Raw genomic sequence first — 16,411 nt, forward strand, 5'->3', positions numbered from 1 at the left:
TGCACAAAAAAACATTGTCTTTAGGGAATTCTCTCATATAGTAGAAGTAATTGATACTGAAAAGACAACCTCTTAAGGGAAAAAGAAACTCATTTCTTTTGCCTCCTAATACTTTTTGAACATTAATAAATCAATAAGGAAAACGAGAAGTTATGAAGTAGAAGGTAATGAACGCTTTATTAAAGGTCGATGCGCAGTTATTTATTGCGGAAAGTAGACGTCTTTTTAGTTTATTAGCTTAAATGTTCTTGTCGTGATGGCAGTTGTTTTTGAAAGTGAGCATTGGCGTAAGCAATGGGAGGATTTGGGGGTTAAACTCCTGCCTTTCGTTGACAGTTAACATGTAACTAGTTCTATAACTATATCAATAAACGTATTAGGTAACCTCTGAAAACCCTTATGAAAAGTTTATTCGTACGTCAATGGTAGTGTGTGTGTGTATGTGTGTTATACCAAGTTACGTTGGCTTTTTTGTGTTTATATACGTTTAAGTATTTTGTTTACCGCAGAATATTTTATTCAGAGAATATAAAGAGTGACAAAAGAATGCTATTGTCAAGTATTATCCTGTTTCACCATGTCTTATACTGGCATGGCAATTCTTCACTTGCGTCGGCTGAGGACTTATCGCGGAACTTCTCGGTGCCTGTCGGTAAGATAGTTGTTTCCTTTTCTTTGCACAACTACAATGCATAGGTTTCCTGATATCTATATGTGTAATAGAAACCTTTGTGGATAGACTCACGGAAGTAAAATTTTTTTCCGAATTTGAACCCTTTGAAATTATATAGTGTAATTATGTCTTTGTCCTTATAGGTGCGATACTTCCGGAAGACAACAACGGAGCAAACGCAATTCTCAAGCAAGTATCGCGTGGCCATAACGCCAATGTAAGAATTAACGACGCAAATAAACCCGAAGTACAACTTCATGTTTTCCTGCAACATACAAAAGTCAACAATAGTTTCCTCGTTAGGCAAGCATGTAAGTCATACTTCAGCTCTTTGGTACTGTCATTCAAAAAGAATTGTATGGTAATTAGGTAAATTAATTTTAGTTTGTGCTCACGTGTCCCATCGAAGTCAGTCCATCATCGGTTTCTCTGACGTGACCACAGCAAGTGCAGTAGTTTCGTTTGCTGATGAATTTCGAATCCCATGGATATCACCAAGGTACTATCTCAACGCTTCTTTCGAAATTTTTCAATGAATAATAAACCAAAGTAGTATATTAAACATCAGATAAACAGAGAATTACATAAATGAATCCTAATTTCGGTGATGAACCACAGATACTAATTGTTCCTCATTGTTCCCTGCTATAGTTTTTCCACTGTGTCTCTCTCTTCACCTTATTTGATCTCCATTCATCCGAATCTGGAAAGACCACTGCTGAGTCTTGTCAGAAAACTCAAGTGGTCTGCCTTTACCTTGCTATACGATAGCACTGAAGGTGAAATGGTTTACCTAATGACTTTAATGCCAATTAGGCGAAATACGCACAATCCGATATTTAAAGTTTCCTTTTAGTGCGGATTAAACTAAGTATGTATTATAGAGTAATATGAGACTACAAAAAAAGGAAGTAAGTCTTGAATTAAAAATGCATTATATAGCCTTTTTGCCATTAACACAGCATTTTTATTAGTTTTTTTTTCATGTTCTAGTGCATTTGCCGTTGGCTAAAGTATTTAACATCAACTCAAGTGCAAAAGTTAAGGCACGGAACTTAGGAGGAAAGAAAGATTTATCACCAATTTTGAATGACATTGCCAACAACGCTGAAACTCATGTGATTATAGACGTTTACAAAGCACGAGCACTGCAAGTTCTTGAACAAGTGTGATTTTTATTCTATTTACATCTATTGACTTAGCTATAGAGCTGTGCAATTTTACAAGTGTACTTAAAAACGCTATTGCCAACCGTTGCTGATAATGACATACGTATTGGTGTAGAAGGTTAGCTACATGCGCTGGGCTTGCAGTCAAATCACGTTTGGGCACTTCTTCAGCCTATATTGGGTCAATAAGAATTTAATTTTGCAATCTTATTTGATGATGCCGCCAAGCCCGATACGTTCTCGTGTTCCCTTTCCTTTCACATGGTTACGCATTATTCTATTTTCAAACTTTTCTGGTCTCCTGCTGTAGACATGTCCGAATCAACTATTCCTTCTTCCAGTGACTTTTCATTCGGTGCCGCATTATAGGTCACTTCCTGTTGCCAGGTAAATTTAAGGGTTCGCCTAAAAACTTGCTTTTCAAAATACTGCAACCTATATCTTCTATTCGTTTGGCGATGTTCAATGTATCAAAGTCAAACAATTCCATTGGTGTTGGAAGGGCTTCGTCACATTTCACCATAACTATGCCTTTGAAAAATTCCATTTTTTCCATGGATTTGTTTAGTTCAGGCAATAATTTTCCACGTCAACAACCTCTGATGCAGCATCTTCTGTGGTTTTGCTGCCAACTGCCAAAATTGACTGGACTTATAATGATTAATGACTCATATTGAGCTACTTTTTTCCGTAACAAGATCAGACTTGACTAAACCGGTTTCGCGGTATAAACTATAAACTTGGTCATGTTGGTATTACTCTTTGTTTTTGACAAAAGACAAAATGGCTTCCCTTATTACTTTGTTCCAACTTATGATTTCAGAATCTCCATGTTTCCTGTTTCCCCAAGAGGGACTTTTTTAATAGACCGTCTATCCCATAAGAGCTCAGTATTGATAAACTGTGACAATTAAGTTTATAAATTTGTAATAAATTTGTTCAATAACCTTGTCTATATATAAATATATTAATGTTTAACGGAACGATATTTTATAGGTGTATAAGATGGGAATGCTGTCCGAACAGTTTCATTACGTGTTCACAGATCTGGTAAAGTATAGCTTTCTTGATTTGGTACGTCATACGAATAAAGAGTGTGTTTTACATGTACGTTTACGTTTAACGATTGTTGATACAATGTTGTAGGCTCTAGTAACTGAAGGTCTATCAAAATATGAGCACGTGATAAGCAATCTCACATTCCTCAGTTTAATTGATCCCAGCACGCCGGAATTTCGTGAATACAATCGTGTGCTTCGTTCTTCCATGCCAAATCATGAAGCTTCAAAACTGAAACACCATGGAGTAAGCACGCTTCATGTGACGGAATAAAACTAAAATAATGGAAATATAATTCTCTATCGATTCGTATAAGAGATTAAATATTTCAGTGAAAACAATAGGTCCATGAAGCTTATAGCAAGTTGCCATTTGTTGTTCCAGTGCGAAAACGCCTTAGTCTACGATGCTTTTAATGCCTTGGGGCTTGGTTTGAAGGAGCTGGCACAAAATGATGCTTTCTATTTTATGTGGGATCAAAATAAAGAAGCTCTGTCGCATGTTTCGTGTAATCAGTCACCAACCGCTCCACTATCAATCGGTGTTGATATTAGCAATGCTATAAAAGGGGTAAAGTTATAGGCTAATTGCAAAGAAATAGAAAAACAAAATTTGTCTCTATATACGTTTTGGCATAACAATTCAGACAATTTGAATTTGCTCAATATGCTTCAATCTACCTTGTTTTGCAGGTGAAGTTCAAAGGTGTGACTGGCAACGTGGAGTTTAATGAAAATGGAAATCGTGTAAATTACACAGTGGGTATATTTTCGCTTGGTCCCAAGGGCATGCGAAGTGTGGGAAGATGGATGGATCAAAATGGAAAGGGTTTAGGTGTCTTGGAATTTACTGATGACATCCACGAGCTCCACGAACCTACGAAGGAGTTAAAAAATCGAACTCTCACCATAACAACAATAATAGTCAGTAATCTTTGGTTTTGCTGTTTTGGGGTTTAGCGATTTTGAAATCTTTGTCATGCAATTAAGGGCAAATTCTAATTTGGTTTAAACTCGGATGAGTTTATGATATTCTCGAGGTCTTTATCATCGTCTTCTTTTTGGCGATTGTAGGTTTTCCAGATTCCAGTATGACCATATATGATGCTTAAGCTAGTTTGAAATAACTTTGAAATAACAATTTTGCAGGAAGAGCCATACGTGACACTCAAAAAAAATTGGAAGCAATTTGAAGGAAATGATCGTTACGAAGGATTTTGCATCGATCTTCTGCAAGCAATTAATTTTATCACTCCGATAAAATATAGGATAAAAATAGTTTCCGATGGTCAGTATGGGTCCAAGAACGAGACTAAAGGCATATGGAACGGTATGATCGGGGAACTAAAATATCAGGTATACCAAAGTAGCGTGACGTAACGAATCACCCGTATGCATTGCACGCATGTTCCTCTTTCTCCATTAAATTGTTTTATTTTTTTAAGACACTAAAACTGTTGCAGATATTTACCTCTTTAACAGTCGTAATCCGGCATCTTTGACGCTCGCGTTAAGTTTTTAAACTGATCACATCACGCGCTTGCAGTGTTTGTGAACGTCCATGTTGTGTATGTAATGTTCTCTTTTTTATTGCTTAGAAAGCTGATATGGCTGTGGCGCCTCTCACTATTACGTCGGAAAGAGAGGAGGCGGTAAAATTTACAAAACCCTTCATGTCCCTCGGAATTAGTATCATGATAAAGAAACCGAGTATGGTCACGCCACATATCTTCAAGTATGATGAACACTCCCTCTAAAGCAAATACCTTATTTCATAAAAAAAGAGCTTAAGTTATAATTTAAGAATGTAATCTTGAATTAAGCTTTTTGGAACCTCTCTCCATCGAAATATGGTTCTGTATTTTACTTTCGGGCATTGCCGTCAGCGTTGCGCTTTACTTCGTGTCAATATTGAGCCCATACGAATGGCACAAAGGTAAATTAATGCGCTTTATTCATACTAATGGAAATTGAAATAAACAGAAAGAATTTTTTATTTAAATGACAGAACAACGTCATCACTATACAATAATTTCAAAATCACCTGAACTGTTGTACAAATATATGATAAAGTTTAAGCTACGTAACTTTTCTATAACTTATAGTTAACTTGATATGTCGTTGGTCTCATTCGATTTGGTATAATACTGTGATCTAATGTTGATGGTTATTTTACTCTATTGACATTATTTCGTTGATAAAATTATTTTTACGGGAACCCAAGTTAATTTGGTACCAAAAGAATTAACTCTCTTGGTTAGAAAGTCTTCTTGTTGATAAAGACGAGGAGGAGCGGAACGTGGATTCAATTGTTGAGTTCACGATCATGAACAGTTTTTGGTTCACCCTGGGATCGTTTGTCCAGCAAGGCAGCGATCTTTTACCCAAATCATTTTCTGGTATTGTTGTTACGTGTATTTACATCATACTTACCCTTGTTAAACTAAAATCACTTTTTTCTTAATCCAATTTGCAAGCAATTTTCAGGCCGAATTGTGGGCGCGGTATGGTGGTTTTTTACCCTCATCATCATTTCATCATACACCGCCAACCTTGCAGCTTTTCTCACTATGGATAAGATGGCCTCGCCGATATCAGGTGCTGATGACTTAGCTAAACAAACTGCAATAGAGTACGGAACCTTGAAATCTGGATCAACTGTTAACTTTTTCAGGGTGAGATATAAAAATAGGGATTTAATAACATTTTGGGAAAACCATCGACAAAATTCATATTTGGCCTGAGAACATTTAAAGTTTCAAATCGTTTCATATTGTTCTTGTAAGTGCACTTGGATCTTACTCACTTTGCTAGAGATTATATGCTGTTGTTGTTTGTACGTAGCAATCTTCCTTGCCAACCTACAAAAAAATGTGGTCGTACATGAATTCTCAAAACCCGTCTCTGTTTGTAAAATCCAATAAAGAAGGCATCGAACGAGTACGAAATAGCGACGTAAGTTGGTTTATATTCGGCTGAGTATGATTTATTCACCATTCGCTGGGTTGTACAATTAATTCCGTCCTATTTCGGTTTCTGGTTTTTGGTTTGGTTATTTTGGTATTACGGTTTCAGTATATGAGTAAAACCAATTGAGCCTATTCCATGCAGGGAAAGTACGCGTTTCTTATGGAATCCTCATTAAATGAATACATGGAATATCGCAAACCTTGTAATACTTTGAAGGTCGGTCAGAATATTGATTCAAAGGGTTATGGAATTGCGTTTCCAAAAGGATCACTATTCTAGTAAGCATTGCTACATTATGAAGCCTTACCCGGAATCTTATTCTAAATGCATTTTTGCAATTTGACCCCGCAATGCGACTCGTTAACGATATTTTTGTATCATTAGCAACTCAGTCAACTTGGCGATACTAACTTTGCATGAACAAGGAGAACTGCAGACGCTGAAAAACTACTGGTGGTATGAAAAAAGCGAATGTGGCCCCAGCGAACACACTGCACCGGTAAATGTCCACTATTTATCTATAATGCACAATTTCTGTGATAAACCAGCATGTAAAAAATCGAAAGCATCAGTCTATAACAGAAAATTTAAATTTATAACAGTTACCTATGGTCAATACACTGGTTATTTTGCACTGCAGATTGGTTATCAACTGGTGTTTCTGGTATATTTTTAGCCCAACACTCCTTCTTTATCTTTCAACAACGTCGTAGGTGTTTTTTACATCTTGTTTATTGGAAAGTTTCTTGCCTTGTTTTTTGCTTTATTCGAATACATTTACAACAAGGTCTACAAAGTGAGAAAAGAAGCCGACAAGAAAAAAATAGTTGAAAAAGGTATTTCTAGTATTGTTTATATCACCAATTCTTTTCTAACTAACATACTATTAATATACCGGGATTACCGATTACCGAAAAAAGTACACAAAGCGATGTTTTTCAGCGCCGTCATCATTGCACTCTGACGATAATGTAAAACAAGATGTTAAATTTCTTGCTTCAAACCTTCATCTGCCGCAAGGTAGCGACAATCGTCCGCTGTTTCGTCAACACTTTCCAGAAAACATTTTAGTGCTATAAACTATTCAGATTGTTGCAATAATGGGATGGATACTAGTTAGCCAATAAGCAATTTGGTGAACAGTTTCAAATTTTTATTGTGAACCAATATATACGAATTTTCAAGTAAATTGAAATTTTCATTGTTCTAGTTTTAAAGTAAGCTTAATGTCTTGAATATTTATTTGTGCGTTGTAAATGTGGTAATCGTTGTAAAGTGCAGTTAAAAGTATGGGTCATTGCTCGAAATTAACGAAATAAAGATAGATAGATAAAGTGTCCTTAAAATAGATTGCCAACATAATGAGGCAATCAGAAAGGAAAGAAAAACAAAACGTTTCAGGAATTTTTAGGAAAATGCAGAAGAGATTTATTTAAAAAAAAAACAAAGAAACAAAGAAACAAAGAAACCGTTACTCGGGGGCGGGAATTCTCCACCCTTACCACAGCGTCTAAGAAAAAGAACAAAGAGCAGCAAGATGTTAACAGAAGTAAGAAGGCTGGATACAGTAAAGATTGACTCCCAGTCACACTGATTCCGTGTTTTGGTTTTATTGACAGCGACGAGAATTCTTTTGTACCTCGGCTCCTGTTAATAGCTGCTGAATTAACTAGGAAACAAAAACATGTTTTGTTGTGTCAAAGTAACGTAACACCTGAGCGTAATTAGATTCTCAAAAGGAGACTTGACACCACCTTTTTAAGTCGTGTTATTTCCCAAATCGTATAGTGTGGAATGTTTATTTCGTTCTGGCTGTTTGCCAACAAACAGTGTGAAAACAAAATACTGATACTAATATCAAATGATAAGTTGTTTTCTCCAAACACGCAAAGTTTTTTAAAGATTACGTAAGAATCGCGTACGTTGTCCGTAGAGCTAAATATTTATTGTTTAAAATAATTTTTTGAGTACATTTGATGTGGTTGTTGTTATGGATAAACCTTTCTTTAGCAAACATGCTTGAAAAGCCATCAACGCTTTGGATACTTTGCCCTCTTCATAAGTGACTCTTTTCCGTTACAGATAACAATGTTTGCAGTTTGTTCTTTATTCGTCTTGTTTCATAAGTCGTAGTGTATTTTGTTATGCGAATATACGCCACGCAAGTGTTCCCACCCAAATTGTATTTGCACAAGCAAAGTAAACATTGATGACGAGCATATGCAGTGCGCGACCAATAATTAATTTCTTTCCGAATTTAAAGTTTTCTTATGTTCTTAATTAAATGTTAATGTTCTAATGTTGTTATGTGTACAGAATACACCAAAAGCAAATGTCTGAACTAGTTCCGATATGACCATGCTGTTTCTTTTGGCTCTTTTACAGCATGCCCGATGCCGCGTTATGCCGAATTGTGTAAGTCCAGCCGTTTTGAAGCTGCTTAAAGACGTTTTAAGAAACATCATTTTAGTTGTACGCACAATAGGCAAAAAGTGTCATTTGTGAAGCGCAAAACAAATACGAGAAAGAGTTCCCAGAAGAAAAAAATAGGTAATTAAAAGTTCTTTCAAGCTGTGTAAATAGAGAGATAAGATTAATGGAAAAATATACTTGAACATGCTGGGGAAAGCGTTTGTAAGATTTATCATAAATCACTTTTTGCTCGTAAAAATATTGGTCGATTTGCAAAGGAATACTGTGCGATGTGTGGTTGTGATGACACGTCGCTTAAGTTTTTCAAGACACACGACAAATAACGATGATGTATCCCACTTTCTTAGCGTGTCTATCTGATACTCTTGAAATTGTCAAACACAGGATGAGCGTAGAGTGGAATACCTTCATCCTTCAAGCGTTTGAGTAATTCCAAAAGTAATCGTTGTACTTCATTTAGCTGGTTTGCAGTTTTGGCTACAAAACAGAAGACAACAGCGCAAACGTTTTCAGGACATATTTGTAGGATAACGTACAGATCAATTATTATTTATTTATGTAAAAATTGGAAAAGATCACCAATACCAAAAGAAAGTTTCCGGAAATTGTTGTTATGTGCTGTGGTCGGTATCGAAAGGTTGAAGGGAAAATTTTGAAACTCCCTGCGTGTAGAAACGTTACTTGTGATCACAATGAAGATCGCCGATTGCGGCATTGTTCGATCATCACACTGGTACAGTAGGTGTAGTTTAGTATTAAAACATTGATCTGTTTAATTGTTAATGAGTCTTTTAAAATTGTGGTATAGGTTTCAATGTACTGTATAAACAAAAATGTTTGATACTTAGCTCTCAATAGTCTAAGTGTAAACAGTACTTTGCTTGCGTGTGATGTTTGATATATGTTTACTGTTAAATCCTTTTTGGTCATTTGAGGTGTTGATTGTCTTGAATGTTGTAATCGATAAACTTACATGACGACTGCCAATAAGTATCTTTTAAAGGACTTCGCTTTGTGGTGTAGATTTCATCTCTGAAACCCACGCATTTGTGAAAGATAGTGATGGAATTTAAAGTTTAAGGCTAAGAGGTTGTCGTCACACTTTTATAAAGCAACTTTCTCTCTCCTTGTTTTGAAAATCGATCGGTTTTAGAATATAATTGTGTCTAGTAACGTGAAAGCATCATCTTTTACGAGTGTAAAAGCCCTTGAAATGCCACCATTGCCATTCACAAATCTTCGCAAAAACTTCAGGGCTTTCGAAGAGAAAGTTGATTACATATATGTGGGCTTCGCCCTCAGATCAAAGATATTCGCGAGGCGCAGCGCAGACCTAGACGGCCCTCCAAAGGGTAAATCGGGAACAAGAGTCCTCGAACGGACACCGAACAAATTACCAGTCGCAGACAATACACGATCCCAAGATAATAGACATTATATTGGCGCAGTTAATTGCTGTTACATTCAATCGTTCTCTTCTTGCATTGCCTCTCTTCAAATATTGTGGATTTTAAGTTAAACAGTTCATTTTAGATTTATAAATTGAAGCGTGGTTTTTGAGTGTACCGTGGACATGCTTGTTTTAATATGGTTCGATCTGCGGTGACCGAAGTGAAGGCTTGTCATCAAATAACTTCATCATCGAGGTGTCCAGTGGGAATAAGCACAATTGCCGATGACTTGTGATCTTAAACGTTGAAAACATCACGTTTCTAGAGAATGATAAAAAGTTTAACTTTAAAGTCCCCTCCTCCGTATCCTTTCAATGACCTCTTTCTTTCTCGCTTTAGCAAGAGTACCGGTCATAGTGCTGAAAGATGGTGATTAACGGGCATGTGCTTAGTTTTTGTTTGCTTTAACGTTTTGCTATGGTACTGCTATAGCCGCTATCGTCGCTTTGGGACGTAAAGGGGCCAGATTAATGTATAAGGTTGCGTTTACTTTGTTAAAGTTTAGTAACCTGTACAAGGAGGAATTTGTTAAGCAAGCAGCCCAGTAACCCCAGTGCACTGAGTTGGACGTTTTTTAACATGCTCATCTTCTTAGATTTTGTGCCAATTTAACAACTGGGTTGGTTGGTTGGGCAACCTTTTGGCTCAATGTGTGGCTTCACGGTTTTTCTACGCCCAGGTGAACAAAGTGAAATCGTCATAAGTCAGCTAGACCTCCAGACGCTTTGTCTTGAAATGGTAAAACAATTTGAACATCTCCTAACACCTTCGTTCAAAATATCTGATGGATGATCATACGAAGTGATTGTAAATTTACCCGTTCAATTTAGCGGAACAATTCCATGGAAAGTGCGTGCGAGTATATATTTTATCACAGATCAATCGGTTTGTACCCGGAAGACGCAAACAGATCTTTGGTATACCAAAAAAGCTGCGGCAAACATACGTAGCTCGATAAAAATTTGGGAAGGGCCGCTTTTCAAGTTATTGTTTTTCTGTCCATTATTTAAATTTTAAATATATAACCGGCGTTTTGCGTTAGTAAACAACCGTTGGTTTAAACTGTGCTTCCACGCTGCCTTTTTACTTTGACATTTTTTTGAATCCAGCGCTACCTCAAGCATATACCCGTTAAGACCTTGACAAATTGATTACAAACCACAGGATCATCACAATTACAAATTCGGCCCCACATAAGAAATGACAACAAACAAGCCTTCTCACATACTTATAATATCAATTAATACTTCAAAGCGAAATCTTGCCGTTGACCTTAGGCCGACCACAACTGTGTCAGCATGTCATCTCAATGTTGATGAGCCTCACGCTTTCAAATTTTGGTTCGAATGAACTGAACATAACCACTTCTTAAAATAGCAGAGCCTCATCAATCAAAGACTGACAAGTGATTGATATTAGCCTGTCTTTGTCTCTGGAATAGTTTATGACGTAACAATCGAAGTTTATGGTGTAGTTCTACCTGTCTGCAGTAAATAAATTACTTGGAAGGAGTCGGCGGGGCTGCAAAAATCAATGTAATTAGACACTAAACTTTGTTGATGATTCGATTGTGCTTGATCCTTATCAAAGCCCATCAAGCATTGAGCTGTTCTCAATATCTTATCTTAAAAGTAAGGTGGATAGGATGATCAAACTGCGTAGTAGATAGTCTACTTGCGAGTTGTCGAATCAAACTTTTTGCAAAGCTGTAGAGTAGAGTGTAGATGTTATTGGCGTTCAACAACACGACTTTATCGTACAAAAACCTCATCAATCAACTTAGTAGAATTTCACGGTAGTATGGCGTCACGATTTCAACTTTGATCAACGTTTTAGATAAGCAAGTTATTTATGCAAACGAAAATTAAAGATTTGTAGAAATTCCAATGTTGGGCTATTACACATTGTGAAACTCGGGTCTATCGTAAACGTAAATATTTCGGAAAAGGTTTTTCTTTTAATTGGACGCGTTTGAATAACATGACTAAAAAATCATTGTCAATAAAATTTAATCATTTGAATTAATGGGCCTGAAAAAACGTTGGGAATTTAAAATGGTTGGGAAGCACTTAGGTGATATTTCCCACACTATCCGAAAACAAAACACATAATTTATCATAGACCCCTGAATTTGACGAATGTCAGCTAGTTTGTTATACGTTGAAAATGGTTTGCAATTTTCAAACGTATAAATAGAGTTCATTTGCAAAACTTTTTACATAATTTATGATGGTATGATGATGGTTTCTCTGGTCAGACGACAAAAAAGTATTTCGAGCCAGCACTCTGTCTAAATTTCACAAACAACCTTATACAAACAATAAATCAACTGCTCTTCGCACCGGGCATGATCATATAGGGTCGACTGTACTTTGAAACAAAGTCTTTTCGTTTGCAATATGGCCAGGCATAAAATAGTATAAAATAAACCATGTAAATTACACACTGAATAATGCAGAACATATAGAGGTAACGTCAGAGGCAATATACAGTTTTTGCTCGTTCCTCCTATTTCCCCTCCGACAGTAGTTTGTGTCTTCCTCTGCTCTTATCTTTTGCAACTAATTTTGTAGAAATGACAAAAACTAGATTTGAAAGGTGTGGATAATGGCTGAAAAGTTGCCTGTATTCATGCAACAAAGTTTGTTTGTGTTTTTCTTTGCTAGACTGCAAGGCGGCGTTGATGGTTTATTTTATGTGCTTTGTGTAAAAACACACTGCTATATGAATAACTTTTAACGATCATTTCAAACAGGGCCCTGAACCGACGAAATTACTAACATACTTTATTGGATGAACGATGTGAATTTTAGGATTAAGGAGAAATATATAAGGCTAATCCTGTGTTAATTAATTTCAGGTAATTGTTAGCCGTGGTACACAATCGACAGTATCTTTTTTTAAGACCAAGTGTATTGTATGTAAACATATAACAACGGGAAAGTTTGTGAGAATTGCGAGCGATAATAACCGGTTTTACTTTCTCTCTTACAATCGTGAAGGAAATATTATTGCAGCTGTTAGGATCAGCTGGTAAATGATATCAAGATTAATCGATTTAACCGTAAACGACATGGCCTGTGACACCCGCATGAGTATGTGTGCAAGCTTCAAAAGCTCTTTTACCTAAACCAGGCATGTGCAACCTTTTTCACTGGAGGGCCAAATACAAAATTTTGAATGACAACGCGGGCCACATGATTTTTTCAGAAAAAATTAGTATCATAAAACGACTTTCCTATGCAGTTTATATAGTTAAGAAATAGATTTAATGTAGTCCACGACACGAAAATTTCCATTGCTTTGATGTAAACTGCATCAAATATTGATGGCTAGTATGAACTTCTAACATTTTGCTGAGCACCACGCGGGCCGCAGTGCGGCCCGCGGGCCACTGGTTGCACATGTCTGACCTAAACTGTGCAACTTTCTCTCCCAGTCGAATGAATCTTGCGTGCGCAACTACTGATAACGCTTTTACTTTATGCCCATCAAAGTGACGCCCCGTTCGTGAATCCTACTATCACGAGATATCTTAAATGGGAAAGGCTGTGTTATCTCAATCGAGAATGGACACCCAGAAAGTTTGCAACCGTTACGTTTTATTTTCCACATGTGCCCCTTGAAACTGCCAGCAGTTTAAGGGCCACGATAAGTAGTTTCCTATTTTTTCTGTTAATAACTAAGCTAACGCCGATTGCGTCAGCCATATATGGTATGTCAATAAATGCGATAACTTGAAAGAAGTCTTTTGGGTTCCGGGTGTTGTAAACTTAATTCTCAGAGGCTTTATACCAGTTGGGTAAGTTTAAATACCATCTTTGCGGCTTTCATCTGAGCGCCACGTATGTTACACTTTGTTATCTAAAATGGCCGATCAACAGATATATAGGCTTTTATATAAATTACCAAGCGGACCACACTGCGAGCTAACCAACGTCTGTACGGCAGGATAGTTGCGCGCAGTGCGAGAGTCTTTGTTGCACTAATAACAAACATTGCTAAACAATCGTTCACAACAAGGTAAAGCTTTTCTGAATATGCATAGCACCATGACAAAGTTTAAAGCATATCTACAACATCTAATCAAATTGATTACATAAATAAGCTGAATTTAAGTAAGTTTTTAAGGTGGCAAAAATATTTACAGGAGAAATTAGGAACCCAAGCATATAAAACTGTCACGAAGCTGATTACCGGTTTCCAGATGACTTTTTGAATGTTGGTAAATAACTTTATATGAGAATAATTAGATAAACAAGTAACTAAATAGCAAGTGACCAACTTCATCGGCAAACAAGTAACTCCGTATGAAGCCACAAAATGAGCAAATGAATAAGTAGCCAAGGAACTGGTAACCAGCTTTAAGCTGATGCATTTAAATTCATAACAGTTTTTACGCTGTAATGTAGACATTCGTTTTGCTTTTATGTAAAAATATGCAATAAATTACTTACGCTGTCCTAGCTCATTAGAAGGTTGGGACAAGTATTTATACGTATTAATTAGTAAACCTATACTGTGCGGTAATGACTGTACTGTGCTTTTTAAAGACATTCGTTTCGCTTTAATGTAATGTATACACACGCTGTATTAACTCACTACTAGGTTATGGCAAGCAAACTTAAGAAAAGAAATCAGACAACTACATCGGTTTAGCATCAGTCATGTGTATAGAACTATAGATGATCACAGATATTTGTAAACATAATTAGCATGAGAGAAGCTATGGCGCCGCTGATGTTGTACGTCATAGGCTCGCCCCATTAGGATTGATTTCATCATTGGTTCAAAATCAGGGCGATATAGTTAGAAATAGAGCAAATCGATATTACTCACGGTTACTAAGCGACGCAAATCTTCAACTTTCGATGCTTTAAGTGTAGTACGCGCTCGTTACCGACGACAGCAGGTTACCATGTTTCAGGTATTCGCTTTCTATACTGATTGGTATGCAATAAAATATTTATCGCAATATATTTATTATTTACCACAAAATATTTTTGCGCTTGCTACTTTGGCGTACTTTTGCTGGATATTAAAAACAAGTCACACGACAAACCATACAGTATATACTATATAAGATACCATTATTCTATCAGAATATTGTTTGTTTTCCACTGTTAACCGATATTTCAATGTAAACTTTTGTTTCATCCTTGAATGAATGGACAACCCAAACCCGATTTGCTGCCGTAAGTGCTGAAGAACGCTCAATTTATCTGGTTTGCTGAAGTAAATTGTAGATTAGGATTGTTACGTCACACGAAAACGTACGCAACAGGAACGCTGGCTTTAGCTTTAGCATGTTTGCAAAGCACGTGGTTGTGGTTTCGATAATAATAGTAGTTCAAGTTAATAGAGTAATTACATGAATCTACAGCGGATTTTGGTGTTGATTTAGAACTAGGTACAGTAGTTGGCTCACCTTGTCGTTATTATTGCATGTAAACTTGAACATTGAATTTTTAAGCTTTGCAGCTGTTCTATGGTAAGCACAGCGGATAACTTGTTAACTACAGCGGAGTGAGCTAAAAGCGTAGCGGGTCAGGTAAAAGCGTATTTTCTAGACTTCTCGCTTCATTTATGAAGTTTGATTCCCTTACTAAGCTTACATAGAGAAAAGGTCGATTCTTAGTCTGCAAAGTAGGTCTACGCCTTTCAAACACCTATCTAATAATAATTTAACGCCCTATAGTTAATGCGGTTTTTAAATTTGAAGAAGCTAATGGCCTGCGGTAGAAAATCAGCTGAGTTTTCTTATATGCCAATCTATATTCCTACTTCAGTTAGGTAAGTTTGTGTTATACTGCAGTTGTACTAGTAGACATGATCACTATGCAGTAGTGATCACTGCTGGTAAAGGAGCTTCATTAGTTTTATAGTGATAAAGGTGATTTTTGTATTTACATTCAAAGGCGATACTGTATTTCGTTTTTCAGCTGCAATTAACACTGGTGCTAAATGCCGCTTTTATTTCGGTAATCAATAAGTACAATTACAGTATGTGTTACTTGTTAATGACATGGGGTTAAAATCGCACGATTTAGTTCAGCTTGCAACGAGAGTTGAAGTTTTAGTTCAGCAGGTAGGCCTACAACCACATATCCAAAATCACTTGCGCCTGTGCTTGAAAGGGGAAGGGCCGGATGAAGTATTTCCCATTGAACAACGCAATTCTTGAGAGCTAGAAAGTATTGATTTTAATCGGAATCGGAATACCTAATAGTCAGAAGATTGATTTTGCTCTGTCTGCAATTGTATACTGCACAGTATATGTCAAAGTTGGTAATTAAGTTTTAGCAACATGGAGTAACGCTCGTCCAGGGTATGGTACCGAATACCGATAGCTGCGGGTATAACGCGAGATCGATTGTGTATACAGATCTCAGATACTTGTATGTGTTGAAGTCTTACCAATACAATGTCAGAACGTTGAACGATCCGTGGAAATAATTGTATGGAGGTAATTCCTATTTTCTAATAACGGCATTTATACCGTATTAACACAAGTGAAGATGTATAAATAACTTACGATTTTTGATGAACAATACGGATGCATTGCGCAAGATGTTGTCGCTGTGCATGTTACACATGCAACAGTAGTTGAGTGTTTGATAGATGTAACAGCTAACTGCCAAAAGTTTCTATATGCGA

General features: G+C 36.6%; 1 protein-coding gene across 3 annotated transcripts; it reads left to right on the forward strand.

The window, feature by feature from the left end:
- Positions 1-471: 471 nt before the first annotated feature.
- LOC143454994 (glutamate receptor 2-like) lies at positions 472-7,744 on the forward strand. 3 transcript variants are annotated; one of them, XM_076955056.1, is made up of 20 exons: positions 472-652; positions 817-984; positions 1,058-1,172; positions 1,325-1,452; positions 1,667-1,839; positions 2,839-2,892; positions 2,989-3,147; positions 3,286-3,471; positions 3,594-3,824; positions 4,050-4,256; positions 4,499-4,635; positions 4,724-4,836; positions 5,162-5,299; positions 5,388-5,575; positions 5,745-5,855; positions 6,012-6,148; positions 6,255-6,369; positions 6,547-6,579; positions 6,658-6,706; positions 6,813-7,744. In XM_076955056.1, the coding sequence occupies exons 1-20, from the start codon at positions 547-549 to the stop codon at positions 6,947-6,949; spliced, it is 2,685 nt and encodes an 894-aa protein (XP_076811171.1). In that variant the 5' UTR covers positions 472-546; the 3' UTR covers positions 6,950-7,744. The 3 variants fall into 3 exon arrangements, with proteins under 3 accessions (XP_076811171.1, XP_076811169.1, XP_076811170.1); XM_076955054.1 differs by having other exon boundaries at positions 6,547-6,706; XM_076955055.1 differs by having other exon boundaries at positions 5,460-5,575; positions 6,547-6,706.
- The last annotated feature ends 8,667 nt before the right edge of the window (positions 7,745-16,411 follow it).

The sequence above is a fragment of the Clavelina lepadiformis genome, chromosome 1 (assembly GCF_947623445.1).
Source record: "Clavelina lepadiformis chromosome 1, kaClaLepa1.1, whole genome shotgun sequence".
Taxonomy (NCBI): Eukaryota; Metazoa; Chordata; class Ascidiacea; order Aplousobranchia; family Clavelinidae; genus Clavelina; species Clavelina lepadiformis.